Source organism: Carassius auratus, chromosome 18 (genome assembly GCF_003368295.1).
Source record: "Carassius auratus strain Wakin chromosome 18, ASM336829v1, whole genome shotgun sequence".
Lineage (NCBI taxonomy): Eukaryota > Metazoa > Chordata > Actinopteri > Cypriniformes > Cyprinidae > Carassius > Carassius auratus.
In genome coordinates this window covers 13027655-13047963 of record NC_039260.1, presented here as the reverse complement: position 1 = coordinate 13047963, position 20309 = coordinate 13027655, and the positions used below count along the sequence as shown (strand labels likewise).

Genomic DNA, 20309 nt, shown 5'->3' with positions numbered 1-20309 from the left:
ACCTTTCATAGGGTTTTTCTTCCTCTTTTTTACCGGAAGTAACTAAACCAGAAGAGCCGCCGCGTATCCGCTAACTACAGCAGTGGCGGCGAAACATTTGCTACAAAATCTAAATTTTGCAATTATTTTAATTGACTTTGTCAAACATATTTAATCTACAGACAAAATGTTATCATTTGACTTCCTCGACGATGTCCGGCGAATGAATAAGCGGCAGGTGTGTATTTATTTAGCCAGTTAGCTCTGCGCTTCCTGCGCTTACTACACGTCAGCTTCAACGGCAGAGGCTTTAACGTTTTTTTTTTTTTTTTTTTACATATTAGTGCTCTATTAGTTCTCTTTATTGCGAGTTATAGAGATGAAATATGCTTGAAATGATTACATATTTTTTGTTAAGTGGTTGTGAAAAAGGAAGGCATCCTTTTACAACAACAGATGCTGTCCTGTTATTCTATTCTCTTCATTTATCTATTACAGTAACGTGTATTTCACTTTAAGCCGTTGCACTACAAGAGATCAGTCATCATCTTTACTAGAAACACATACTTTCGCTAGGAAATGTAATCAAACTGGGACCCAAAGAAAAGCCATCTGATGTTTTGCACCTCGTGTTTTTCAGCTTTACTATCAGGTGCTGAATTTTGGCATGATTGTATCTTCAGCTTTGATGATCTGGAAAGGCTTGATGGTTGTAACTGGGAGTGAAAGTCCGATTGTGGTTGTTCTCAGGTAATATGGTCATATTTCTGCAGCATGCTTTAATACATGATGCTGTGTGTTCCCATTGTCAAATTAAATTCTTAAAATATGAATAACTTCTAGTACTGTTGTAGTGCACTGTACTTTTATTAACAGAGCCATTAAGCTCCTTAACTGTAGAAACCGGACAAGTCATAATATAGAAGTGAGTGTTATCTAGTAATCACAAAACATACTGGAAAAGTGAATGCAAATGTATGGAAACCCTGATCATGTGTTATGGATTGGTGCACTCACTGTAAGAAAAAAATATGCAGAAAAACAAAATAAGTACTGGTTTCTTCCAGGACATTATCTGTTAAAATTATAATAATAATAAAAATATAACATATAACAATGCCATGCCGAAATGCAGGTAAAACACCTTTGAATAATTCCATCATTTTAACATTATGCCCTATTTTTATAGACTTAAAAAAAAATGTTTGAGTGACTTTTGATTTTGAAATTGGTTTAAGAATTTTATTAAAAATATATATTTCTTAAAACCAGCTTTCTGTTAGGAAGGCAAATATAAAACCCAGTGAGATATTTGGAAGTTAATTGAGGCATAGATCAGTGAAGTGTAATTATTAATAGAGCAATTATGAACAATGATTAATTGCATTTAATCACATCCCAAAAAATGCGTACTGTGTATATTTATTATTTACACATAGCTGTATGTATATATTTAATAAAATGTATATATAATAAAAATATATACATGTAAATATTTTCAAAATTAATACTGTATGTCTGTTTATACATATTCAGTACACGCACACATATATAAACACAAACTTTTATTTTAGATGAAATTAATCGCTACTAATTGTTGCCCAGCACTAATTATTAATGCCATTATGATTGTAGTGGAAGCATGGAGCCTGCATTTCACAGAGGAGACCTTCTCTTTCTCACAAATCGTGTTGAAGATCCAATCAGAGTGGGAGAGATTGTTGTGTTCAGGATCGAGGGAAGAGAAATTCCCATTGTACACAGAGTCCTAAAAATTCATGAAAAGTAAGTACAGAATACTTACAAGATCACAATGCACATGTTTTTCCAAATAAGAGTGTTCATGCATTACTTTATCACCATAGCTTGGGCTGAAAATATTAAAGGTACAGTTTGCAATTTCGGAGAAACACTGTTGAAAGTGGATTGGACTGAGCATCAAAACACACTTCTAGTCAGTCACCAGTAAGGGGCGTGTCCAATCATGATAGGGGAGTTGCCTGTGCTCCATAGCATATTTGTGAATTTGGGGGTGGAGCTATCAAGAGAGGTGATTTCAAATATCAACAGTGTTTTCAATCAATATATATCAATATCCATCACCTACTGCACCAGTAACTGAGATGGCGTGCTTGTTTTTAACTAGGTTAGAGCAGTGTGTGTTAGTATTAAATGCCACTTGTGATTTTTCTAATTATACTGTCTGTCTTTGTTCCTTCCAATAACTTTGATCCCTACTAATTTCAGAGAAAACGGCGATATCAAGTTTTTGACGAAAGGTGACAATAATTCTGTGGATGACAGAGGCCTTTACAAGCAGGGACAACACTGGTTGGAGAAGAAAGACGTGGTGGGAAGAGCAAGAGGGTAAGAATCCCTAGTCACTGGTGTCGGTTCTGGGATTTTTATGTTTTTTTTTTAGTTTCTCCCCATAGAGATTAAAAAAAAAAACCTTTGTTAAAGTATTTTAAGCAATGAACTGAACCAAGCAGCTGCGAGTTAAATCACAACATTACCAACTACCAAAAACATATTTGAAAATTGGACAAAAAGCAAGCAATAGTGAGGGCTACGAACGACAATCGATTTAAAAACGATGGTGAAATATTAAACTATTGACTTAAATTTGATTAAATCTATAAATACAATATAATTTAACTTGGGAGTGTAGGGAGGTCACTCTGATTGGTGGGATTTTTTTGCACAGCATCATGGGCAATGTAGTCTTTCATTAAGAATTTCAATATTAAAAATAAGTAGGGCTGGGCAAGTTAATGCAATATTATTGCGTTAACGCATTTATTAACGCCGACAATTATTTTATTGTGCATTAAGTTTTATTTATTATATTAGTATTATTATTATTATTATTATTATTATTATTATTATGAAAGTTTGTTGCTCAATGGCTCTGAATACACACACAGACAAACCATGGGTCACAGGAGGGGTGGGGTGTTGATCAGCACTGGCTTGGGATGAGTGTCTCCAGCTGTGCTCACATGAACGCTCCCGATAAAATTATTTAGGCTAAGCTAAGCCTGTCACAAAAACAACTTTAAGTATTAAAATTTTAGATACCTTAAACTTGAATAAAGAGTAAATAAACATTTTCTAACAAAAAGTGCAAACTAACAAGTACAAATAAAGAAAACTGCACAAAGAACTTGTATGGAGATTTTTCCATGACCTTCTTTTCTCTGTAAAGAAGGGTTCACAGTATTGCTGAAAAACACAATCACTACCTAGCAGTCAGATGTCTATATGCACAAAGGCACAAATCCTTCAACAAGGCCATATCTTCAAGATGAAAAAAACACAGTGACATACATTTTTATTTAAATATAATGGGCGATATATTGCATCACTAAAACGCTTGAGGCGCTTTAAGTCGATATATTGATTTTAGTGACATTCTTAGGCTAAGCATCAACATTCACAAACCACTGTTCACTGTCATTTTCAAATGTGCTCAGGCACAGATAAGATTGCTTGGTGTGAGGACTAATGTTTAAGATTTACAATAAATATTTTAACTGCTACAATGTAAAAGAAAAAGCACCTTATTTGTTTAAAGTGTTTACAAACCAAATGTTTCTGCACTTTTGCTCATATAGCAGTACTTTTAAATGGAAAACAGTGCTATTAATTGCAGAAAAACCATGTGATTAATCGCGATAATTTTTTTTTTTTTTATCGTTGATGGCTTCAACAATAGCATACTGTATACCATTAACCAGCAACCTCATAACTCACAACAGATTTGCCTTTAAAGATTTATAAGTCATCAGTTTCCCTATGGAGTAAGTTTTACTTCCAGAACCCAACTGTTGCACTCGAATGTTTTATTCCATGTCATACATTGCTTTGCTCATCATGTATTTCTACTCACGCTTCCTCTATGACAGGTTTGTGCCTTACATCGGAATTGTCACAATTTTGATGAATGACTACCCCAAATTTAAGGTATGTAAAGTATCATGTTTAATTGATGAGTTGTTGTTACATTGGACTTGTTGTAACAGTTGTTCTTTGTTTCCTGACAGTATGCTGTACTGTGTTTGCTCGGGCTCTTTGTTTTGGTACACAGAGAGTGAAGAATTTCAAGAGTAACGCGGTCAGGGAACACGCGTCCCTCATGTGACCAGTTTTTTATGGTGGTTTTTTGTGAACATCCTGCACTTGCCCTTAAAAACAAAGGTCATATTTCGTTTTCTCTGTTTAATGACTGTGCATACACAAGAACTACTGGAAGAATTTGTATTCGTTCATTTTCCATGTCATGCCGAATTCAGTTTTTGGTTGTCCTGAGTTTACAGCCGTACTTGCACCATATGTCAAGATTTAACTTTCTTAAAGGCTAAATTTTGTATTGAATAAAACAGTTGAACCAAATTTAAAAGTGAGTTTCTTTATAAATTAATACATTCTTGTTTGTTCTCTTAACTTCTTATGTAAAATTTTTGTATAAAGATCAAATTTTGCTAAATTGCAACGTTTATTCGTAACATATAATCATTGCAGTTAATAGTGTGCACCATCTGTTTGATTGTGTAATTTATAACTTACTGCATGATTCTTACATTTCTGCTACAGTCACCACTAATAACCTACTCCGAAATATAATGTAGAAACGTAACATTTTCTGTAAAGCTGCTTTGCAATAATTGGTATCATGAAAAGTGCTCCATGAACAAAATTGAAATGAACTGAATTATATTAGGTGTCATACACTGGTGTAAAAAAAAAAACCTGAAATGTCTAAAGCTCCATCAGGGATTACGAAGAAATGATGATTTAAATGACATTTTTAAGTAGAAAAACTGAAATAGTATTTTATTGTAAACAAAGATTACTCAGTAGGCTATATTTATATTTTCGGGATAAAAATCATGCATCCAGATGTATAAAATGTATTAAAATAAAAAAAAGCATAATATATTTCCTATAATGTGCATCTTATGTTTTATTCAAGCATTATATGCAAGTACAGATTAGTATCTTAAAATGAATCTTTACCCTATGATTCACATGAACTAGACATTTTTTAAAAAGTCAGAGTCATAGTTCCTCAGAACTATTCTGTCTTTATTACATAGTCATACATGCGATACATAACGAAATCTAAGCTTTATGAATTCGCAACGCCTCAAAACGTTTTTCCATTATTTTAATTCAATTAAATTGCATGCGCACAGCCAACGCGCGTCACATAGTGTTTCCCATCCTCATTCAAGCAGACCAAGCGTTCTCTGTCGTAATGTGACTTCAGTGACTAAAACTGTGACCTCAGAAGCCGTTTGGCGTCCCACCCCACGGTGTTGATATAAACCCCGTCCACGGCAGAAGAACAAAGCGCGCTCCCGTACAGTTGCATCTGAACAGAGTTACTTGAAAAGATGTCTGTGAGTTCTGAAGACGGACATTGCAAATATAGACTATTTGCTTTCATTATGCTTTTTAACATCTCGTTAAGCACGGCGGTCAGTCTCGATTTAACGGAGCTGCGAAATAAAGTTTCCAAAATAAAAGTACATCCACGTGGGAATCTCTGGGCGACAGGTATGTTTTCATTTAATCGTCATGCAATTACAATGAAACTATTTAATCCGTTTCCCGGCATAACTCTTGGTCTTCTTGCAGGTCATTTCATGGGCAAGAAGAGCATTTCAAGCAGCCAGTTCCAGGACTCTCAATTCTCCTCAAAGCGTCCCAGGAATACTTTGAGAGAATCCGAGGAGCTGAGGGAGCTGATCACTCAGGAGGTGCTCAAAGTTGCTCTTCAGGCTCAGCTTGAAGATCCAAAGAGGATACGAGATGTTTATAATCAGGTGATTAGAGTTATTTACAGGATTGGTCAAAACAGTGCTTTAATACGTTGTGATTAAATTGTATTCATTCATTTTTTTCAGGATACGGACTTCATGGTAAAGCTTTTGAAAAGCTACATTGAAAAAAAGGAACCTATAGTGACATTGCTGTTGATATAATTGTAATAAAATGTTATTTTGACAATCCTTACAGTTGTGTAGAAAATCTATATGTGTGTGTCTGCTTTTAAAGGCTTATTAGACAACTATATATTTATTATGTATTCAACTGCTGTAACCATGGCTGGATATCTGAAAGAATATAATGAATGCGTGGACGGATTGATGGATGGATGAATGCACTGGGTAAATTGTTAAAATAAAATCTGTATTTTTTTTTAAAGCAGATGAAACTGCAAATCAGTCTTATTTTACTCTATTAAATTAGCATATGCCAGTTGCACCTAAGATTTTATTTATTTTTTCTTTGAAATTAGCAACTATGACTAAGCAGATATCTCATAGAAATTAATGAACAACACAAAGGATTATACGCTAATTATGGTTAAAAAAAAAAAAAAAAACGCTCCCACTGAGAGCAGCTTATCCTTCCTTTCCCTGATCCATGCAGGGCTTCGGAGCATTTGTAAATTGGGGTAAGGATAATTATAACAGGACACTTTTATAAGGCTATAAGGTTATAATGGACACTTTTTGGTTAAATATAGAAAGCATTAAAATGTCTCTGCGCAATAAATGTTTATTTCTTATAATATCATTATTGTTGTACAATTATTTCTAATTTAATATAAGCCTAAGTATTACAATTATCTATATAGATTTTGACTTTTTTCAGAATTAAAATAATAATGTAGCATTTTCCATGGATATACATTAAAAGCAACTTATCTTACTAAAACATTGTCATTCAGCCGTGTGTGTGTGTGTGCTCTTGTTTTTGTGACATATCAGGACAGAACTTTATATAATGACACAGGACTTTGGTATGACACCGGTATTACAAGGAGAGGGTGACTTATCAGGACATAACCCATGTCCCCATTTTTCAAAACGCTTAGAAATCATACAGAATAAGTTTTTTTTTTTTTTTTTTTTTTTGAGAAAGTAAAAATGCACAAAGTTTCCTGTGAGGGTTAAGGTTAGGTGTAGGGTTGGTGAAGGGCGATAGAATATACAGTTTGTACAGTATAAAAACCATAACGCCAATGGGATGTCCCCACTTTTCACAAAAACAGTGTGTGTGTGTGTGTGTAAGGAGAGATCATTGAAAACCGTCTTTATTGTTACTAAAAACTGTAAATAATGTGAAGTTGTACGATTTTATTGATAATAGCTGTAATAAAATGAGTGTGTGTGATCTGTGTGGGTATGTGCACATTTATGGATTCTGCATTCATATAAAGACATACAAGTAAATTGCTAGCCTACATGAAAAAAAAAAAATATTTCAATAGCCTATTATTTAATGTAAGGCAAGGCAAGTTTATTTATATAGCACATTTCACACACAATGGTAATTAAAAGTTTTTTTTACATAAAAAAAAGTAAATTAAACTAATAATACAAATTATAACGTTTTTAGTGAACAACAGGGTTATAAAGTTATTTCTAAAAAGTCCATTCAGAAAGTTGTTCTTTTCAGCTGATGAAGGATCCTGAAAACATAGTAGCAGATAATATGTTTAGTTCATCTCTGTTAAATTTGTACCCACATTTGGATACTCAAACCACTCAAAAAAGTTTAATTACAACAAGAAGTCAAGTATTGTGGGAACTGTTATATGTAACATTTTAGCTTCTGACCACTGACCAGTAGAGGGCAGCAATACACTGACCATGCAGCACACTACCTGAGCGCGAAGAAGAACATCTCGCATGCAGCTCTTTGAGAAAAGGAAGAACCTCCACCCTTCATCCAGACCAAAGTGTTTAGATGCCTTTAATAGTAATGTGTGGTTACCCGTGCAGTGGTAAAACCCGACGAGCCCATGCACTGAAAGAATATTTCACACAAAATAAAGAAAGAAAGGTTCATATAGTCGGAGATAAAGATCAAGTAATTGACAAGAACTCTGTGTGAGAAGCTGCTGGAAGTTTATGATGCATTGCGGTTTAAATATATGTCTTGATACAAGTGTGTGTCAGGACAGCCAAGGTTCATCTTACTGAGAAACATGTCTATAGTTTAAACACAGTATCACACATGTACACTAACTATCCCTAAAACAAAGCTCTTAAACCTGCTTGAGATGGTTGCTGGTCTTACTTAACATTATCTGAATAAGCCGGTTAGTCAAACCTTTACATAAAAAATGTATATTTCCTGTTCGTTGTAACCAGTGCTGGGGAAACTTACTTTTACAAGCAATATGTTACAATATTGCATTTCGCCATTAAAGGTAACTAATTACATTACTTAGTTACTTTTTATGGAAAGTAATGCGTAACGTTACTTTTGCGTTACTTTTAAAATCTGGACATAATATAAAAAAAAAAGTTTTAATTTTGTCAAATATAAAAGCCTTTTCACACCAAAAGTGAAATGAATAAGCTTCAGTCTGAAGGTAAAGTTAATTTAGGTCTGTACAGTAAAATGCAAAGAAGAAATGTCAACACACTTAAAAAAATAAAAAAAGATACAAATGTTTGTCTAGAGTAATTTTTGCTTATTAGTATGGTTGAACTGGGTCATCAAAGTTTAGAAGCAAAGACATTGGTTAATAGAATGGGATTAAATACATAAAGTGTATTTGTGTCGTTTAAAGGTGCCATCTGTAATGTTTGGCAAAAAAAATCAAGTCATACTCCACATTCCATACCAGATGGGGGCAATATGCCTCAATAAAGTGAATTGCTCTACTCTAGAGTAACAAACGAGAAATGGCATATTCTCTATGCTCCGCCCCTACTTTCACAACAACACTACAGCCATAGCCGAAGCCTAACTGTGCGTTCACACCGCCGGCGTCGGGAGCGTCAAAAAACGCTCTTGCCACTCTGCTCACGACGCTGCAGAAAGATTTGTGAGCGCTCAGACGCTCTAACGTAGATCGAATGCTTATTTTGTATTTAAAGCGGCCGCAAAGCAAACAAGCTTGTTGATCTCGTGCAGACTAACCACAAGGAGTTATAAGTTAACCTCATTAAATATTGTTGTGGACGAAATATTATGATCCTTTTCTTAAAATGAACAATCTCAGACACCTTGGTCCACGTATCACTTTTAATTTATTTTTTATGTCCTTGTACGCAAACAGGGACACATCATAGATTAATACAAACGCTAAACAGCAATAATCAACCTGTCCTTTATTCTGCTTGGAAACTAATGTGCCAACTCTCAAGCATTCACCGTGAGACACACGCAATTGACTCTTTTCACACGCTTTCACGCCACACATCAATTTTTTCACGCACAGAAAAACCACAAAGCAAACAGGACAAGGAGACCAACAGACTAGACAGAGCAGGTTAGTTATGAAATAAAACAACGGGTAAGTTATAGCTAGCTAATTATCAAACGCAGCTACGGTTAGCCATCGCTAACATTAGAACAGCCTTCGATACATTTCTTCCCGAAAACAAATACACAAACATATAAAACAAACTTCTAGCGAAATACAAAACAGCATCTAACTTACCAATCGAAAAGAAATGTTGCAAGTTTAGAGTCGAACCTCATTTCTTTCAGGTCCATCAGTTGTCTCCAGCGATTAAAAGCAGTGCCGATGTTTACTCTGGTATTCTTATCGGATATGATTTGTGATTCCGAGCGCGGTTGTTTCCCTGTAGCGGGTATTGGTCTCTTGCCAAGGGCTTCAGCTATCCTTCAGCTCTTTTCCCTGAACTGAAAGTAGTGGGCTGTACTTTCCACATGATTGACATCAGGGTTAGGCATGCCCACAAGCCGTGCGAGTTATTCGTGTATAGCAGGTTGGCTGGTGGTTATGTTGCCCGCATACCGCCTCCCATGTCCGAGACTGGTATTACGACACCTGTCGGGCCGGGGCTAGTAATGCTAATGCTAATTAAGGTTGATATCTCTGCAGCACTATAACTTGACATTTTTTTAATGACATCATCGCCCTTATTTCTTCTCATTCTTTTGATGCGTGTAGGTCATGTTATGGATACTTTTACCTCAATTTTTGCAAATGGCACCTTTAACATTTCGTTAATGCAGGTTTGCGTCATATTCTGAGTTGCATTATTTTTGATTCACTTTTGAGGAATACTAAATCTGTGTTTTGTTGTTTGTTTTTTTAGATTAATTAATGCATATTCATATTTATTTTATAACTACATAAACATCTGATTTCTCACAACATGGGAACATGAGAGCTGTCAATCAATAAATTGGAAAATAAAATAAACTTGCATTACTTATTTGAAAAAGTAACTCAGATATTCTCTTGTAAATTACAAATTAATGCATTACTTTACTAGTTACTTAAAAAATTTAATCCGATTAAATAACTTGGGTTACTTGTAATGCGTTACCCCCAACACTGGTTGTTACTGATCTGAATCTAACTGCAACAACAATGATATTTAACTACAGATTCACAGAAAGAGAAGAATCTGAGAGGAACACTGAGAGCTGAAGTGGAGAGGTGATTGACTTAAAATATCTCTGCTGTCATTTAAAGATGTGAAAGTGTCAGACTCAAACATAAGAATGATAATGGTCAAATGGCAAATAAAGATGTTCAAGATAATATAAAAAGACCATCTAACTTAAAACATATGTGCTAAAGTCTTATAATTGTATGTGCAACATTTATTCATGCAGTTTATCCTGATGAATTGAGTCATGAATATCAAAACATTTTAGGATTTATTTATTACTGCAATTGTCCAGAACAAAATATTCCTTCCAAGGTTTTTTTTTTTTTTGTGTCTATAGTTTTAATTGTAGACGGTGAGCTACTTTTGATTGAAATAATTTTTCTTTGTACTTCTCTCTTTTTTTATAGGAAAGTAAATAAAGACGACATTGTGATTCTTGATTCCTTGAATTATATTAAAGGTAAATAAATGTTTGCTCTGTTAAAATGAATTTATCTGTGCCTTTTATATTCATGTAGTGTTATAAGTATCGAGTGACATACAGACTTGAGCATTATGATAACAGAGCTTGGTCTAACAGCTGGTGTTGCATGCGGCACTCTAGATTTCAGTCTGGCGTTAGATTGAGAACTAATTTTGTTTTATTTTTAGGCTACAGATATGAGCTGTTCTGTCTTATCAAACATACACAAACACCCCATTGCTTGGTATGTTAACTCCTAAAACTCACCTCGAACGCATTTTTAACTTTTTTGTATGCATTCTGTAATTACCTGCAGGTGTACTGTTTGACATCAACTGACATGAGCTCAGACTGGAATAAAGGCAGAGATTCTCTGTACACACAGGAAATGTTAGCATTTCTTGCTTTGTTTCGATGTAGTTATATTAAAGGAATAGTTCACCCAAACATGACAATTTACTGAAAATATGTTTTGGATTGTTTCTTCATCTGAACAGTTTCAGAAAAACTCAGCATTACATCACTTGCTTACCAATGGATTGTCTGCAGTGAATGGGGACCGTCAGAATGATAGCCTAAACCGCTGATAAATCAGCCATGGTTTGAACATTAAAAAAGCATTTTGATGATAGAATTGTTTCCATAAACATGCAGCAGTTTGCTTAGTAAGACTTTAATTAATCGACTCAATGTTGATAATTACTTGTGGATTACTGTGCTGTTTTATCAGCCGTTTGGACTCTCATTCTGACGGCACCCGTTCACTACAGAGGATCCACTGGTGAGCAAGTTCTCCAAATATTTTCAGATGAAAGATGGCCTGAGGTGTGTAAATTTAAACAAGTTTTTTGGTTTACTGTTCCTCTAGTTGTGAGTTTCTGATAGGTGTACATTACTATTCAAACATATGTTTTTTTTAAAGATTGTAATACTTTTATTTAGCAAGTTTGCATTAAATTTATCAAAAGTTTCTGTTATGTTACAAGGATTTCTGTTTCAAAAAATCCTGTTGAATTAACTTTTACTCATAAAAAATACTGGTAACACTTTAGAATACTGTTTCTTACTTACTACATAACTAATTAGGAATTACTGAAGAACTAACAGGTGATTATTCATTAACACTTAACTCACTACTGTTAACTACTAAGGAAGATGTGTTAATTAATCAGTATGTAATATAATTTTATGATTATGTTAAGTAACAGTTAGCTAATCAATAACTAATGTATTCTGTCATACCTCCTGAAGAACTACTATTGATTATCTACTAGTTAGGGTTCAAGAAAAATAACTATGAAGTAACTACTAATGAACAGTTTTACACAATTACATTGAATTGTGACCCTTTCATATAAATGCTATTAGCAATAATAGTAGTAGTATGAAAATGCAATAATAATAAATGCAATACATTTTATAGAGGTTTTGCCTATGTAGTAAATTGTTTTGTGAGTGTGTTTTGTAAGAAATCACCTTCCAGTAGGAACCCCACTCCAGTGCCTTGTGATAACTTACCTTAGTTTTTATATTTTATATACAGTACTGTATGTGTGCCTCCTCAGCATATACCACATTATATATATATATATATATATATATATATATATATATATATATGTACCCAATTTGTAATTAATAAAGAATTATAAAATAATTATGCAGGACTTATTTTGAACCTGAAACATTAGGCCTATTCTAAAGTGAAAATATTGGGAACCCATTAGTAATTAATAAAGAATTATCAGTTAATTCCTGAAGAATTACTTAGAATCTGAAACAGTATTCTAAAGTGAAAACATAGGCAACCCATTATTAATTAATAATTAATGATCAAATAATTCTGCAGGACTTATTTTGAACCTGAAACATTAAACCTATTCTAAAGTGGAAATGTTGGGAACCCATTAGTAATTAATAAATAATTATTAGATAATTCCTCAAGAATTACTTAGAATCTGAAACAGTATTCTAAAGTGAAAACATAGGGAACCCATTAGTAATTAATAATTAATGATCAAATAATACTGAATGACTTATTTTGAACCTGAAACATTTTGCAATATTTTGCTGTGCGATTTTCTCCTATCCAATGAGTGGCATTACAACCATAGATACACAAAAGCACAGCATAAAATTACAAATCACATCCATTTTATTTGTTTGCTGTACTCCATATCTTTAGAATCCAGATGTTTGCAAGGAACATATCCAAATTCAGCCCTTTATCAATCGATCTTCATCTTCATTCTCAGCAACAGCGACCGTGACAGTCAAAGCCCGCGCTCGTTATGATATGATTTGAATGTGAAAATAGCGCCAGTGCGCCACCCTCGAGAAACGTTACGACACGGTTTACGGCACTGATATCGAACTCTCATTGGTTCTCACCTAATTCGTCACAGATTGCGACATGCCGTGTTTCAGTTGATAGACATTTGAAATCAGTACTGCGCCAGTGCGCCTTCACGGAGAGGAGAGAAGATAGATTCATAATTTCACGGATTAATAAATTAAATTCTGCTCTGTACCTTATAAAAACTATTACCTCCAGAGATGACTGCGACTGGAACTCATTATCATTTGAACTACTTTTGGTACCACTTTTGATCTTTTCGCAAAAAATAAATGATTAATGTTACATTTGTTTGTCTGTTATTTGTTTATTTATAACAGTAACGTTATGTAGTTTTAAGAAATGGTTATTGGTAGGTTTAGGAGTAGGTTTAGAATTAAGGTTAGTGGCTCAAAATAACGTTTTAATGTTATATTTTTACTAAAATTGTGTTTTATTATGTTTTATTCTTTTAACATTCTGTATAAATTGGGTAGGTTTAGGTTCGGGTGGGGTTACGCATTTTTCTATGGATAACTGACTGGTCAGAGAACAAGTTCTATCTGTACGTATTTTAGGTTGTTTTTATGTAAATTTAGTTACGTATCGAACCTGTAATTACGATAATACGTAAACAACACTGTAAATACGTAAAGGCACATACGTATTGGATAGTTTTAATTTACGTCTAAATATGTACGTTTTGATTGTGAGATCAGGCTGAATTATTAGATAATTCCACAAGAATTACTTCGAATCTGAAACAGTATTCTAAAGTGAAAACATAGGGAACCGATTAGTAATTAATAAAGATTTATCAAATAATTCCTGAAGAATTAATTAGAATCTGAAACAGTATTCTAAAGTGAAAACATAGGGAACCCATTAGTAATTAATAATTAATTATCAAATAATTCCTGAAGAATTAATTAGAATCTGAAACAGTATTCTAAAGTGAAAACATAGGGAACCGATTAGTAATTAATAATTAATTATCAAATAATTCCTGAAGAATTACTTAGAATCTGAAACAGTATTCTAAAGTGAAAACATAGGGAACCCATTAGTAATTAATAAAGAATTATCAGATAATTGTGCAGGACTTACAGAATTCTAAAGTGAACCTAGTAAATAATAAACTACATCATTTTGACTAAGAACAACCTATAAAAGTAATCATAAACTTTGTAAAATACTCTCATCTGTTTATTTCAGATGAGAACATTTCTTAATACAGCATATTTTATTCCATTTTAACATGTATACTGCCCACATTTTAACTAATTTAACAAACATTTCATAAAAGTTAAACATTTAGAAGCAAACAAAATCCATATTTCATTTCCATTATAGGCTAATAATTGGGCTGTAACAAAGTTGCTACTGTATCTGTACTTTGTACTTGTCCTTTTACTCAAGTAATTTTGAAAATTAACAAACTTATAATTTTACTGGAGTAATATTTTATTGGGGTATCTGTACTTTTACTCAAGTACTTGATTTGTGGGACACAGCCTGATTATTATAGTGTTTTTTTGCGTATAACTGTTCAGAAGTAGTTATTTCATAGTTATTTTTCTTGAACCTTAACTAGTAGATAATTAATAGCAGTTCTTCAGGAGGTATCACAGAATATATTAGTTACTGATTAGCTAACTGTTACTTAACACAATCATAAAATTATATTACATACTGATTAGTTAACACATCTTTCTTAGTAGTTAACAGTAGTGAGTTAAGTCTTAATGAATAATCACCTGTTAGTTCTTCAGTAATTCCTTATTAGTTATGTAGTAAGTAAGAAACAGTATTCTAAAGTGTTACCAAAATACTAAACATCATGGTTTTCAAAAAAGAAAAAAATAATAATCAATGTTTCTTGATCGAATCTCACCAAATCCGTTGCTGAAATATGATCTTATCCAACATGGAAAACAAAACAAAAACATTTTAAAATATATTACAATAGACGAGTTATTCTGAATTTGTATATTTCAAAATAAGTGAAAAATGAACAGTTGTTTTTACTACTTTTTTCATTAAAACTTGCAGCCATGTTGAACACGAGACAAAAAAAAAAAGCTTTTAAATGTTAGTGTATTTTGAAAAGTTCATAATGTTCTAAAATAAGGATGCTACATATCTAATCTAAATGTAATAATATCTTCTAATCTTTTAAACGACAGTCTGGATGCGCTAATACTGCGTTTTGAAGACCATGATTCAAGGAATAGATGGGATAGTCCACTCTTTATTATTCAGCAAGAGGACTCGCTTCCATTCGAAGCCATCTGCAATGCACTTTTCAATCGAAAAGCACCACCACCTAATCAGTCCACGAAAAGCATAAGAAAAATGCATTATGCATGAGTATAAATTCGCCTGATCTACTTTTTATTGCCCTTGAATGGATATTAGAACCTGTTTCACTTTGCCTTTTTACAGCAACCGCTCTCATCCACAAACTTTTTGTATGAGTTGGACAAAGTTACTCAAGATGTCCTAATGGTATGAATTCCCTCCCTTTTAGGTGTTCTTTTATAAAAATAGAATGCATTCAAAGTCATTCTTTCTTTTTCACTGCCTACAGGTGAGTGTTTATAGTTTGCATTGCATAGCAAGACCATCAGTATCAATAGCGTGTTGTTTTATGTCTCAGGCTGTTCTTAAATCACAGAAGACCAGCATCCCTGGAGATCTCATTTCCATTCCTGGAGCCACGGAAAATATATGCTTTATTCTAACACGTTTAGCTTTAGCTTTGAATTTCTCTCTTTCTTTCTCTTGTTTGGGAGGAAATGTAAAATTGTTGTCTTGCTTTGGTGAGCCACCCATTATGGCTATTTGATATCTCACTGCGACAACACAGAAATGTCCTACCATCAACAGGTAAAGAATTACAAAAACGCTTACTTACAACATTAAGCCAAGTCTGGAATTTTAATAAGCTTGACTGCAACTTCCTGACAGAAAGTTGATCCATTTAATGTTAATTGAAGATGTGTTGTAGTAATAAACAGGTCCAGTCGACCTACATGAATGTAATGCATACACAAACATCAAAGAATGTCAATGTCAAAGAAGAAAGAATTTCTTTCTGATGCAGTCGCAGTTTGCGAGTCGTCTGTAAATGCTTTGGCATTTGGACATGTACAGAGATGAACCAGTGCAGGGGGCCCTCTGAAATAATACATCATTCAAATGGGATATTATTAGAAATGAATTTCTACTCATTCTTTGTTGTCTTGCAACTAGGTTTCCAGTATATGCTAGCATTCGAAAAGTTTAGTTAGGGGTTAGTAAGATTTTGTTTTTGAACTAATTCTATTATGCTGCTCACCAAGGTTGCATTTAATTGCATTAAATCAGAAATACAGTAAAATATATATATATATATATATATATATATATATATATATTGTGAAATTTAGTTAAATATAAATATGTCATTTTGTCCTGTTATGGCCAGTGCAGGATGTCATTTGGATTCCGGAATCCAATTCCAAAAATGAAATACTCCGTCAGATTATATAACATTTGAAATCGCTCAGAATTTTATTAACTATTAGCTTTTCATCAACCCGTGAACCCAAGTTTGAGAAACCCCGTTGTATTTTAATGGTTCAAAAAGTAGTCAGCATACATAATGTAATCCAATAGATAACATTACATGCTATTTTATTGTGTAGTTTGTAATCGGTTGTGGACAAAAAATGTGAACGTTTAGTAGACATTATTTTAGTTTCACGTTTTAAAGTGCTGATTTGGTGCTCAATTATCAGATTATCAGGTGAAAGCAGTTGTGCTGAGTGATGTTTTGTGATATTGTTTTTTTTTTTTTACCACAAATAAAAAAAATTCAGGATTCTTGGGTGAATAGAAATCTCAAGATAACAGTTTTTATTTAAAATGTAATTTTTTTGTAACATTGTAAATGTAACAATTTGTTAATGGATGTACATTATTGTACCTACACAGTTTTCTTAACAACTTCAATACATTGAATACAAGAGAATCTTAACATGGTGGAGTTGAGGAAACTCAGACGTCAGTTCATCAGTTACACCAAGATGCATCCGACACAGAACATTGGGCAGATTGCCAATATGTTTGTGCAGTATCTTAATAAGAGTATGCACTAACAGGTGTTGTTTCTTTTTAGTTTTTGTCAATTCTTAAGGTCATATTTAATGTTTTCAAGTTTCCAGTATTTTAACAAGGTTTTGAGTGCAATACAATTTGAACTCTTATAATGTCTTCTTATATCTTTGATGCGATCTTTTATATTTATGTCAAATATAGCGAAGTGATAAAATAGGAGGAAATCTTATCACCTACCAACCCAAATAAATAAATGAAAACTCCCAACACAGGTCAATATTCAGAGGTTATGTTCTCTTTTCTCATCTTATTTTCATCATTGGGAAGTGTTCAGCTGTAGTCTGTATATTTGTCTTCAGTGGTTCACAAACCTTGAAATGATCGCAAGGTTTGATTGAAGTCATCAATGCATACATGCAGATGTTTTCATGCTTCAGATGTGGAAGGGCTGATAAAACGAACCATAAAACTCATTGGTAATTAGTGGTAATTAGTGTTTTTCATGCAAGTCTTTTGTTTATGCCTCTGGGCAAACGTAAGCGTTTGGAGAGCCATATTGACTCTTCCGTTAATGAATCAGGCCAGCTGTTTATGTGCAAAAGTATAATCCAATGTAATATAATTTGAAGAAAACATGCACTCCAACAACTTCTGTCATGACCTCTCAGACTCGTTTGCACAGTGAATATAGCAACATGGGTTCGTGTTGGTTACATCTTTTGTCAGACTTATATATATATATAATTTATTTGTTATATTTGAATAAAAACATAACTCAAAGCTATATGGCAGAATTTCTTTTTTCATTAAATGCAGCCTTGGTAAGCATAAAACACTTCTTTTAAAAACATTTTCCTGACCCCAATATTTTGAATGGTGGCGTATATGATTAAAATTAGTCTGAGACTTATTACTTATTATATTTACATTTTCTTTACTCTTTTCCTGTAAAGATCTAGTGGCACATAATCCACACATTAAACAAACTAAGCATTATGTAATTAACAGCTTAATGAAATGCTGTTGAATCATTATAAAACTTTACAAAATCTCTCTTTGCACAGTTAGATCTACTTTTCTCTAAAAGCAGTTCAGTGTTTACACATTGTACATGTGTTATTTATTTATTTATCTCCGTATCAAAGAGGTTTGCAAGGAAATACTGTCAAAGATCATACCCAGTAAAGAAATATTTTACCTTTTAATCTGTAATAAACTCTTGGTAGTGATTTGGAGGAAAGCACCAGCTTTGGGGATATTGAAAATGCCCTTCACTTTAAAACTCAGTAATCAGGTTAGTTACCAGATATTATGCTGTTTTACATAACTAAAGCTGTAAAATGTTAGACCATTGGCTGTAACTAATGTGAAGACAAGGGTTGTTATGTGCTACCCACTTCTGGCTGCTTTATTTTGGTATGTGTGCTTTAAAAAAACTATTTATTTTCTGAATTTCTCTTCTTTGCTAGCATGATTCCAAAACTAGTTGTCTAATAAACCTGATATTGTATATTACAAATTTTGTTGGCTCTTTGTCAGATTGCTTTTGTTCCTCTTTTGTAAGTTGCTTTGGGTAAAATGTTTAAATTATATACTGTATAGGCAGGGCAACTGATTATTTTTATAAGAAAAAATTGACATATTTAACATATTTAATCTTCTGAAACCTCGCTGCAAGACATGCACAAGAAAATATACAGAAACGCTCTTTATTTATTTAACCATATAGAATGCAGATAAAAAATACAAGAATAGAAAAATACAATGATTATACAATAATTTAAATGTTTTATATTTACACAGATTAAAGGTTTTAAACCGATGAAGCCGTCTAATTCTCTTTATCAGTTTTCTTAGTTGGTTTCACTGTTACAGCAGTGCCAAAGAGTCTGTCCCGGTGACTAAAGAAAGGTGCAAAGTTGCTGCTGGGTTTCTGGTGATGTATATTGTGGGCCAACGCTCCTCCAAGATGCCCTAAAGGAAACAGGTGGCCAGGCGAATAAAGTAAGTCGTAGCCGTGTCAAACATGAGCAAAACACCCAACACGCCGGAGATCAGTTTCCATACTGTCGGAGCAACCACAGGAAGTGGAGGCGCAGGCATCACCACATTGGTTATCAACACAGACGGAAACACAAAGACTAGATGATTGTACACCACCATTCCCAGGATCCTCAGCAGTAAGCAGATGGTGGGACGGCGCTGCTTTTGGAGCTTGCACTCAAAGAGAGGAGTGCTCTCTCCCAAGACATCCAGGAGGGCAAAGGGGATGCTGAAGATGAAATATCAGGAGAAGGCGAGCAGAACTGGGAAGAATGGAGACGAGACCAGGGTGTAGTGCCATAACAACATAGTCCCACAGGGGCTGAAGAAGATGGTCATAAGCCTTGGAAGTTGGGAGCCGTGTAGCAACTTCAGTGATGTTCCACATCCTGCTGCTAGATTGAGCAACTGCAAGTGAATGCTGATGGTAATAACCCAGCCCCTATTTATACTGCCATGATAGGGCCATTTCTCTTCGATTTGCCAATACCCTACAACCCAACCTTTCCAAGACATGAAATAAGACTGCTAGTAAACAAAAGTTATGTTGATTCCTTCGTTCAAATCCTGGCACAAAAGAAAAGCTTTCCCAATAACCCAAGTCTCTTTGTGCTATTACCAAAAACCAAATATGGAGATTTTCTGATCCAGGGGACTATTTACACCAATCGTTCCATTTCAGAGAATCAGTAAACGTTTTGAACTAAGTCATTTGTGTAAATTCATTTATTCTTTTGTCTTTTGAACAATACGTAAACATCCATTTTTCTCATAGTTCAGCCATAAAGCTCTAGATGGCACAGACTGTTAGGTCATGCAGTCTGCTAGCAATCACACAATTTATAGCACATGCTTCATTCTTCAGCCAATGTAATTTCTTGCTCATTTACAGCAAATGGTCTGGTTCAGTGTTTGCTAAAAGCTTGTTTTACTTCGGGCTATCAGAGTTCCTCTGAAACCCTCCACCTCCCCCAGCTCCACCTGTCTA

The 20309-nt window shown here is 33.8% G+C and overlaps 2 protein-coding genes and 2 pseudogenes across 2 annotated transcripts; 3 read left to right on the top strand and 1 right to left on the bottom strand.

The window, feature by feature from the left end:
* The first annotated feature begins 14 nt into the window (after window positions 1–14).
* LOC113118499 (signal peptidase complex catalytic subunit SEC11A-like) lies at window positions 15–4374 on the top strand. The gene is made up of 6 exons (XM_026287726.1): window positions 15–217; window positions 620–729; window positions 1615–1764; window positions 2227–2346; window positions 3888–3945; window positions 4026–4374. The coding sequence occupies exons 1-6, from the start codon at window positions 167–169 to the stop codon at window positions 4074–4076; spliced, it is 540 nt and encodes a 179-aa protein (XP_026143511.1). The 5' UTR covers window positions 15–166; the 3' UTR covers window positions 4077–4374.
* Window positions 4375–5093: 719 nt separating this feature from the next.
* Window positions 5094–6000, top strand: LOC113118794 (neuromedin-B). The gene is made up of 3 exons (XM_026288205.1): window positions 5094–5541; window positions 5623–5810; window positions 5892–6000. The coding sequence occupies exons 1-3, from the start codon at window positions 5379–5381 to the stop codon at window positions 5967–5969; spliced, it is 429 nt and encodes a 142-aa protein (XP_026143990.1). The 5' UTR covers window positions 5094–5378; the 3' UTR covers window positions 5970–6000.
* A 1743-nt stretch (window positions 6001–7743) lies between these two features.
* LOC113118793 (protein KTI12 homolog) lies at window positions 7744–17319 on the top strand (annotated as a pseudogene).
* Window positions 17320–18991: 1672 nt separating this feature from the next.
* On the bottom strand, window positions 18992–20303 carry LOC113118498 (cholesterol 25-hydroxylase-like protein 1, member 1; annotated as a pseudogene).
* Window positions 20304–20309: the final 6 nt, after the last annotated feature.

What these genes read in the sequence shown, in the direction of transcription:
- LOC113118499 (XM_026287726.1), top strand. Translation starts at nt 167, where the DNA reads ATGTTATCATTTGACTTCCTCGACGATGTCCGGCGAATGAATAAGCGG. An exon ending in CCGATTGTGGTTGTTCTCAG is followed by an intron (nt 730 to 1,614) that starts GTAATATGGTCA and finishes TTATGATTGTAG; the next exon opens with TGGAAGCATGGAGCCTGCAT. An exon ending in GTGGTGGGAAGAGCAAGAGG is followed by an intron (nt 2,347 to 3,887) that starts GTAAGAATCCCT and finishes CCTCTATGACAG; the next exon opens with GTTTGTGCCTTACATCGGAA.
- LOC113118794 (XM_026288205.1), top strand. Translation starts at nt 5,379, where the DNA reads ATGTCTGTGAGTTCTGAAGACGGACATTGCAAATATAGACTATTTGCT. An exon ending in TGGGAATCTCTGGGCGACAG is followed by an intron (nt 5,542 to 5,622) that starts GTATGTTTTCAT and finishes GTCTTCTTGCAG; the next exon opens with GTCATTTCATGGGCAAGAAG. An exon ending in TACGAGATGTTTATAATCAG is followed by an intron (nt 5,811 to 5,891) that starts GTGATTAGAGTT and finishes CATTTTTTTCAG; the next exon opens with GATACGGACTTCATGGTAAA.